Genomic DNA, 9,236 nt, shown 5'->3' with positions numbered 1-9,236 from the left:
ATTTGACTAAATATTTATTAATTATCTCCATAGAGGGATCTCCAGCGGGTAGTGGGATGTTGTGAACGCCAGTTATACCGATTTAGAATTGTTAAAGGAATTTTACAAATTTTAAAAATCTATCATTGTAAAGGATTTTACGCAAGAAATAAATCAATATAACATAAATTAATTTAGAAAGTAATAATTTTAATCATAAGAATTACATTAAATTTAAGCATCGTACATATTTACACATTTTAAAATTGAATCTACCACAATTAATTCGTCTTACCGGTGAAATTTTAAATTGAAAATAGTACACATTCTATCGTAAAAAATAATTGATAAGCTACATTTGTAATTATTCAGGGGTGAAATCCCTTTATGCATCGGCTCTCTCCATCCGTCTGTCCGGGCACGCTCTAACTTTCCAACGATTTAAGTTTTTCGAATTCTGTTTTCGCTAATCCAGATACACGGTCAAGGCGGTGATCAAGGTCGTTAACTGGCCTTGTAGGTCAAAAGGTCACGGCGCTAGGTCACAGGTCATGAATTTCTTAAATGACAACCCCAGCATATTGGGTATCGAATACGTCCTATTTTAGAAGGGTTACCCAATGCCGCAGGCCATTTTGACCTGTGCCGACGCCCTGACCGTGTAGACGACGGCAAAGTCGAAAAAGTCGAAAATTTTGTTTCCACTGTTTTAGACGTTATTTTCGAAGGGAATGACGAAAATCGACATCATTTTGACCTACGACGACGCCATGACCGTATTGACGACGCCAAAGTCGAAAAAAGTCGAAAATTTTCCAGTCAGATGTCAGGTTGCAAGCTCTGGGGGTGTGATTATAATATCTGAGATGTACAGTGATCGTGTGGGTGTACTCTAACTTGAAGGGGGAGTGTCAATACCAACCACACCCCTATGAGATGTTGGCCGGAAACATCGACAAACCTAAAGTAGCATTATGGGGGTGTGGTCCATAAATACTTTTGGGGCACGGTGAGATTTTGACTGGGAACATCTCCAAACACAAAATACCATGATTACACTTTATTTAACGTATGTTTACACTGTTATTTTGTGTTTGACCACATTTCCAGCTAAAATCTCACCTTGCCCCATAAAGGGGCGTGGTAAGTATTAACACACTCCAACACAATTGTTAATCAGTTTTCAATTTGTATCATAAGACCATTAATTAATTCAATAGGGAACTTTACCACATATATGCGGAGGCAACATGCGTGCGTGCTAAGTGTGGGCAAAAGTACTGTTTGCCCAGTACTTTTAGATGTTTTCGCTGAAAATGACGAAGTACTATTCGCCCGGTACTCGCACCCTACGTATAGAATAATTGGGTTTCGGGTGACATTGACAAGTGACATTAAGTGACAATAACCGGTTATTGTCGCCTGCCATTTTGTGACATTAATTGACAAGTAGCATCAAGTCATAAATAGGGGAAAGTGAGATGGCAGTTAGCGCAATTTATTAGAATTTGTAATAAATTTTGCACTAAATTAGGGATGTACCGTCATGACATGTCATGGACAAATTGACATATTGACATGTCATAAATGTCCAATTTGTCAGACATTTAAAATTTGTGACAAATATGACAAATATGACAAATACGACAAATTGAAATTGTCATAAATGTCCAATTTGTCCGACATTTAAATACTTGACAAATTGGACATTTATGACAATTTCAATTTGTCATACGGATATTTGTCAGCGCAATTGACATTTGTTTTTTAACATAACATGAAAATCTCATTTCGTTGCTCCCTGGCGAGATTTGTATATCGCTCGAAAGCATTTTACTTCGCTTGACTTAAAGAAAATTCTCACCCGAGTTAGTTACAGCGATTAACAATATGCAGTGTGACCAAGATATCGATCAATTAATTCACCTTGACCCTCCACTTAATTGTGAGGAATGGTTAGACACGACTGATAAGTCATTGCTGAGCATAATGCCCTTAAGCGGTCAACTCTCAAAAGTTTATTTAATTTTTAAGTCCGACGTTTCCGACGAAGTGGAATGAATTCTAAAATAAGAGGTTTCGCCCATAACTTATATATTTTACAGCATGTTCATGTTTTTGGAGTGAACAGACTAAGAATAATCACGATATAACTTTAATACATATTTGCATTATGACTCACAGTTGGTTAGGATATTCCTATTGTGTCGTTTACATTAACAAAATCGATTGCAACTAATGCATCTTGATGCCAGGAGTGCTTTGATTCTTGGCGAGTGTTTACGCAAAATGCTGAATGTGATCTTACACTGTGGCCCTTTCTTACACCTACCAATAGTTTGATTAAATAGATATAAGGGACTGAAACTTCAAATATGTCAAACCGTTTACGTTTAGCATGGATCTGTAAATACATGGATGACGCGCTTTACGTCCTTTGTTCTCAGAGCAAGGAGGATTGCTTGTCTCCCAGGGCGGTAGAGGCGCCACTGAAGTGTGTATGTATTTGTATAGAGAAATCGATGGAGTGAAGTTATGCGCCATCTGCTCCCCCCGGAAGACAACCTAAACTTGTGCCCAGTTTCTGTGGTGGTTATTATTTATTTGGGTAGAGCGCGCACCCACACACAGATTTGTCAACTCTGTCTTTCAGAATGAATACTGCGGTGCGATTACTTACACCCTCAGTTTGCATAGATTTTTTTGCAAAATTCCGTTATGTAATGTAAAATCTAATGCATTCATTTTCCCTGCGTTTACATAAATTTGAATTAATTTAACGACGAATTGGGGAGTGCAATTACAACGTGTCGACCAATTACTGATTTACATTGTTAAACGATAACAATAAAAATAAGTGTTGCATTATATTTACAGGTTGAAAACAGCGTCGAGTTTATTCGTAACGGAAAATTGGATACGCATCCTTTATCGCAATTTTCATACTCTATACATTCACTCACGCTTTCGAATTATGCCGGAAAAGAAATAAATTTTACCCACTTTACTTTTTATTTACTTTTTATTTTATTTTAGAAATAATATTTTAAATAAGTTTTTACAGAAGCACGATCATAAATCTGTAGTTGGAATAGTTTTGAATTATTCTTTCATATGTATTTATATAAAGTTGAATTTGCTTGGTGCATGAGATTTATTCAAGTTTGAGACTTTCATCTGCAAGGAGTCAGCTTATTCTTTAGTTGGAATGAAGTTTGTCATATTTTTGGTGAATTTGTCCGAAAACTATTTCCCTCTTAATTTTTTTCTTAAATAATACATGCCTTCTTCAAATAAAAAAACATGATTTCTTTAGTCGCTAATTTACCTAATCGTGGTCGTCTCGTGCCGGCCACAGAGTGGAGATGACGACGGCGAAGGAGATATTGAAGGAACAGCTTTCCTTGAGTAAAGAAATTATACCTCACCTGGGCAATATATACAATTTTAATAAATTTGTTAAAATTATTTTCACCAATCTTTCCAGGTGACATTACAGGCGAAAATCCGTCCTCATACCAGACCAGAGATGGATACATTCCATCAAGATACGGAGGTGATGACGACACTCCAGTACTCAGTTCGTACAGACATCTTATCCAAGAGAAAATAGTGAACAAACTCCTGCCACCCGTCATGGTCGTGAGCGTGACCCAGAAGAAGCATCAAGTTTTAGTAGATTCCAAGTGACATATTTGTAATGCTGGATTTCATTATTTTGAGTTAATATAAAAATAATACTTTTACGAGAATAAATATTCCACCGCTTGCAAATAATTTGTTAGTTGTATTGATAACAATTATTTAATTAAACTCGAAACTCGCGAAGATAACGCAAAGTCAAACCAATCTTGAACATTATTACAACACTTCCAACAATCAATTGATCGATGATTAACACATGGCATGTGATATCGGTCCGACTAATTGCTTCCATTCGCAACCATTCTTGTAAAAAGTTGTGCAATATGCATTGTAAACTAATCAGTATTGATTGTACATGCTAACTGTGAAACTTTACTCTTTATCTTATCTATCAACAAAATCAGTTGACGTAACAAGTTGCCAGGACTACAAGGATTTTGTCCTGCTGTACTGAATTTCTACTCGTCGAAGAATGTTGTCCAAGCATTATTTCTCGCTCCTGCTCGTCTCCTTTTTAAGTGTAGGGCGATGCCAGGATGACGAAGGAATTTATAAAGTAGGAGTAGGTATTGGGGACATAACTGGGCCACCTGCCGGAACTCCACTGGTACTAAATCCCACACATTATTAAAAAATATAAAAATTACTGAAAATGATTCTTCGCTCCCAGAATGGATTCATCGGTTGGCTTCAAGCCGCCGGGATATACACTCGGCAGTACGCCCGAGCTTTTGCCGTTGAGTCGGTCACCTCTGGGAATGTGGTGGTCTACATCACCTGTGATATGGGAATGATCGACCATTCCCTCGTGGAACAAGTTGTTCTCAAGCTACAGAGAAAATATGGAGACAAAATTAGTGTGAAGAATATCATGATTTCCGCAACTCATACACATTCTGGCGTCTCGGGATTCATGACGTATTATGGCTTTCTGTTGATTGAGTCGAAGGGATTCAATCCTGTTTCTTATTGGTAAGCAAAGCTGTTCAAATGATATTTATTTATTCAATATTCATTCATTCAAAATCTGGAAGCTATTATGAATTCATTATTCATTCATTCAAAATCTGGAAGCTATTATGAATTCATTATTCATTCATTCAAAATTTGGAAAATATTATTCATTCATTATTCATTCATTCAAAATTTGGAAAATATTATTCATTCATTATTCATTGATTCATTGTTCATTTTTTATTCAATTTCGTATTATTGAATGAATTTCTCAAAAAACACCATGCATGCATTAAGCATTGGGGGAAATGAATAATGAATAAAAATTTTCACTCATTCTTCACTCACATGAAATAAATTAATGCGTATTCATTATTCCTTCATTCAAAAAGTTTGAAGAAATTATTCATTCATTATTCATTGATTTGGTGAATAATAAATGAACAATTCATTCATTTTGTATTGAATGAGTGAATGTGAATAGGTATGCTGGTAAGTAGAGATCTATTGTCGGATAGGTAATATGATAGGTAATCAGATAACGAGACCTATTTCATCTCATATTGGAAACCCTGGAGTACAGTTTATGCTCACAAGGGACACTATTCAAGTGGGCGGAGCATGCAGGGTACCCACTATGCTTTTTAGAATCTACTAGGTCCCTAGATCAAGGATCCATTCGCATTTCCGTGTAAAACTCACATTTGGCGCCATTGCGTGGCGCCACATTCGCAAATTTTGAATGTTTTTAATTTTAAAACCGCCGTAACTTTTGAAATCGTATAGGGATTTTCTAAATATTTGGCCAAGAATATGACAGTGAGTCGTCGAACTTTCCAACGCTATGAAATTTTTCAAAAAATTGATTGTTGCATTTTTTCGAAAATGTTTAAGGCCTGGGAGTCGTCTACAAAATCGTCTAAATATTTCGAAAAATAAAATTTTTTTAAATTCTCTTTTTTCTTAAGATTTTGACCTTTGTGATCATTTTAAGAACAAAATTTTGAAAATCCCATGGAAATTGCAAAAGTTATGGAGGTTTGAAATTGATCGAACACGCAGATTTTTAAGTTTTGCGCCACGCCATGGCGCCAAATATGAGTTTTACACGGAAATATGGATGGGTCCTGCATCTAGTAGATTCTAAAAAACATAGTGGGTGCTAGAGGTGAGTCGGGACTAGGATTTCCCAAGCGCGGCCCGCCCAAGCCCGACTGAAAAGCCCTACCCAAAAACCCTACCCGCCCTATTCAAAGCCCAACTCGAAAGCCCAGGCCCGGGCCCGCCCAAGTTCAGATCTCAGAAGCCCAAGCCCGCCCAAGGCCAATGGGCTTTTAGTTGAGAAAACCAGCCCAGGCTCAAGCCCAACGGGCTTAACCACATAGAGCAAAACCGTTAATCAACATGTTTCAAACAGTTAGTATTAACTATTTTCACTTTAAATGTATGCAAAACAGTTTATGCCAATAAGTACATAAGGCGTAACTCCGAGATTAGCACTCGCCTAATAAGTTCAAGGAGATTGTGATCGTCTTCCTCACGACACAGATTTCTTAAATTCCTGCTCTCCCAGCGATAAACAATAGTTTATTCTAAAAATGTGTATGGTGGGGTGGAATAACTTTATAAGTGAAAATCCTAATAGAGAACAATAATGAATTGTGAAAAGCATGATTTCCACTAGTGCGCGCTTTGTAATAAATTTGATGACTGCCTCACATCAGGAAAGAAATATGAGTGGGGCTTTTTTCGGGCGTCAAAAAGCCCATCCCGCCTAAGCCCGCAAAAACCCAACTCAAAGCTCGGCCCGCCCAAAGCCCGTTGGTCCTTGGCGGTCTCGGGCTAGCCCGAAAGAAGCCCAGGCTCGGCTCTCCTCTAGTGGGTACCCTGGACGCTACACCCACTTCAATAGTGTCCCTTGTCAGACATAAAACAATCTGAATCAAGTGATCGATATAAATTCTCTAAGTTTTTAATTTAGTTTTCATCTTTAATTCTATAATAGGAATTCTGTTGATGGTATTTATGAGGCGGTTGATAACGCCTTAACTTCCGCCCAACTTGGAAGGATGTACTACACCAGTGGAGTGCTGGAAAGGGTGAATGAAAATAGGCGGAGGGAGGGCGCCTATATGAGAAACCCGCAGTGGGAACGGGATCTCTATAACACGACCGTAGATGTGGTTATGGACCTTCTCAAATTTGAGACTTTGGATTCAATCCCTCTCGGAGCGTTTAATTGGTTTGCTGTCCATCCTGGCGATTTCAATGAAGGAGGCGACAATCCTCTTGGTAGATAAATTTAACTGTTACATTCCCATAACATTTTCATTCATTAATGTGAGCATCACCGCTTTTTAGTGTCTTCGGACCACAAAGGATATGCATCTCTATTGTTCGACTACAAGATGAATCCTGGAAAACGACCGGGACAAGGTGCTTTTGTGTCTGGGTTTGGGTCTGCAAATCTTGGAGGAGTTTATACGTCATGGGAAGAAGCCGATGTTCCCCCACGGCCAGAACCCGAAGATCCTGATGTTACTCCCAGAGTGCTACGGTATATTAAATGCAACATTAAATTTCCTTAATTTTGCTCTATCTTGATGTATTTATCTTATGTCAGAATGAAATACGCCGGGCAAAGACAATTTGACCATGCCTGGGCTTTATTTGAAAATGTTGAGAACCACAATTTGGTAACCGGTCCGATCGGGTATTCCCATCATTTTGTTGATGTTCATGTTGAGAATGTTCCGCACTTAAATGAAAGCTCTGGGGAAGTTGAGAATGTCTCGCTGTGCAAGGCTGCCATGGGGGTTGCATATTTCAGAGAATTCGATCCTGAGGGGGAACTGTGGGAAATTATTCGTGACCTGATCAAAGTTCCTTCAGAAGAAATGACCGAATGTCAATTGTAAGTGGAATTTCGGAACAATAATTCTAAAACGAGCAATGTATTTCTTTTGTTTCAAAACACCATGGTGAACACGAATAATGTGCAAATTAATTTAACTTTTTACAAATTTTCCCAACAAGCAACTTTGCACTTTTTCGAATTAGTAATGCTATTTTAAGCTTTTTTAATTCTCTTCCTGCAAGGCCAAAAGGAATCATGATCGCTGGCGGCGAAATGGACGAACCATGGGCCTGGTTACCGAGAATATTTGCCGTTCAATATTTCCAAATTGGCACTGTTTCCCTGCTCGGGTTGCCCGGTGAGTTTACAACTATGGCAGGCCGAAGGGTACAACGAGCTGTGAAAAACGTCACAGAATCCACCGTTATTCTTGCTGGGCTTTGCAATAACTACATAAACTATGTCACCACGCCGGAAGAATATGATTATCAAGCATTTGAGGGTGGAGCCACCATTTTCGGAAAGAACACCGTGCCTTTAGTGACGTATTGGATGATTGAAATGGCCAAGGCTGTTAAAGAGGTTAATAAGCCATGCAAATTTTATACCATGAATACTATTTAAAGGCATAATTTTAAAAATTGTAAAATTCTGACATATTTATATAACACGAATAACTTTTCAGCCAAAGGGAGAATTCACTCTGTCTAAAATTAACGATTTTTGTTATAACACTACTTACGCAGAATGACCCTGACAGAATTCCAAGTGGACCGTCTCCTCCTTCTTTTCTGGATTTACTAAGAACCGAAGTAGTCCCCGCACCTGACCCTCTCCCACCTCTTAAATTTGGTTCCATTATTCGTGATGCCGAACCGGAGTATGACAGTGCCACAGACATAGAAATCTCTGTCGTATTTAGTGCTGGATCACCACGCAATTCGGGCTTGAGGAGGGGAACATTCTTCATAGTTGAGAAGAAAATTGAAATAACTGGGCGCTGGGGTGTTTGGAGGACTGATGCTGATGTGGATACTTTGTAAGAATCTGCTTAATCTTGAAAAACACACAACCCGAGTACTTTCTGGTATTTTTCATATTGAGAAACTTTTTTTTCTACAAACATGCCTCTACATCAGGGTAAGGAAAACCCCGGGGTTTTGCTATTGAAAACTCATACCCAGGGGTTTTACCTGGGTTTTGCGGGTGGTCGGGGTAGTCGGGGTTTTGGGGGCAAACTGAGCCAGTATCCCATGCATTCAGGATTTCTAAGCTGTAAAAACAATCTGATTTTTCATTAATTTCGCAACAAACCAGCTTATTAATTTAATTTTAATAGGTAATTAGCTTTTAGAATTGTAAATAGTGCTACCCCAACACGCGCAATACCCCAAAAACCCGGGGTAGCATACCCTGCTCTACATCAATACTTTAAATTAGAAATTTCGTTTTTTTGATAATGTAAAATACCTAAGTTAATTATTTTTGCAGGTTCCATTGGAGGGGACCTGAGATCCGAGAAGTAGAAGTACGGTGGTTCCTCAGCCCCGACATGGAACCCGGCACATATAGGATTCGGCATTTTGGATACTATAAGTTAACAGTGGACGGAAATATGCATAACTATGAGGGAAAATCGAGGGAATTTTTAGTTAAGTAATTAATTGCACGCATAATGTTAGCAACTGCGTCCGAAATTAAACTCGGCTTATGTATATGATACAAAATGTGTTGTATATTTAATTAATCAAATGAATAAATTAATGCACACCAAGTTATTTCGAATGGGAAGGTTATGAAA

The 9,236-nt window shown here is 38.2% G+C and overlaps 1 protein-coding gene across 1 annotated transcript; it reads left to right on the top strand.

The window, feature by feature from the left end:
* Positions 1-4,077: 4,077 nt before the first annotated feature.
* Positions 4,078-9,236, top strand: LOC110855303 (neutral ceramidase). Its single transcript, XM_022103727.2, has 8 exons — positions 4,078-4,231; positions 4,295-4,596; positions 6,584-6,870; positions 6,940-7,135; positions 7,202-7,492; positions 7,678-8,017; positions 8,182-8,474; positions 8,927-9,236. Exons 1-8 carry the CDS (start codon positions 4,097-4,099, stop codon positions 9,093-9,095), a joined length of 2,013 nt encoding a protein of 670 aa, XP_021959419.2. The 5' UTR covers positions 4,078-4,096; the 3' UTR covers positions 9,096-9,236.

This window comes from Folsomia candida, unplaced genomic scaffold (assembly GCF_002217175.1).
Source record: "Folsomia candida strain VU population unplaced genomic scaffold, ASM221717v1 Fcan01_Sc012, whole genome shotgun sequence".
NCBI classification, from domain to species: Eukaryota; Metazoa; Arthropoda; class Collembola; order Entomobryomorpha; family Isotomidae; genus Folsomia; species Folsomia candida.
Note: the sequence above shows the minus strand (reverse complement) of the source record. Positions and strands in the feature narration are given on the sequence as shown.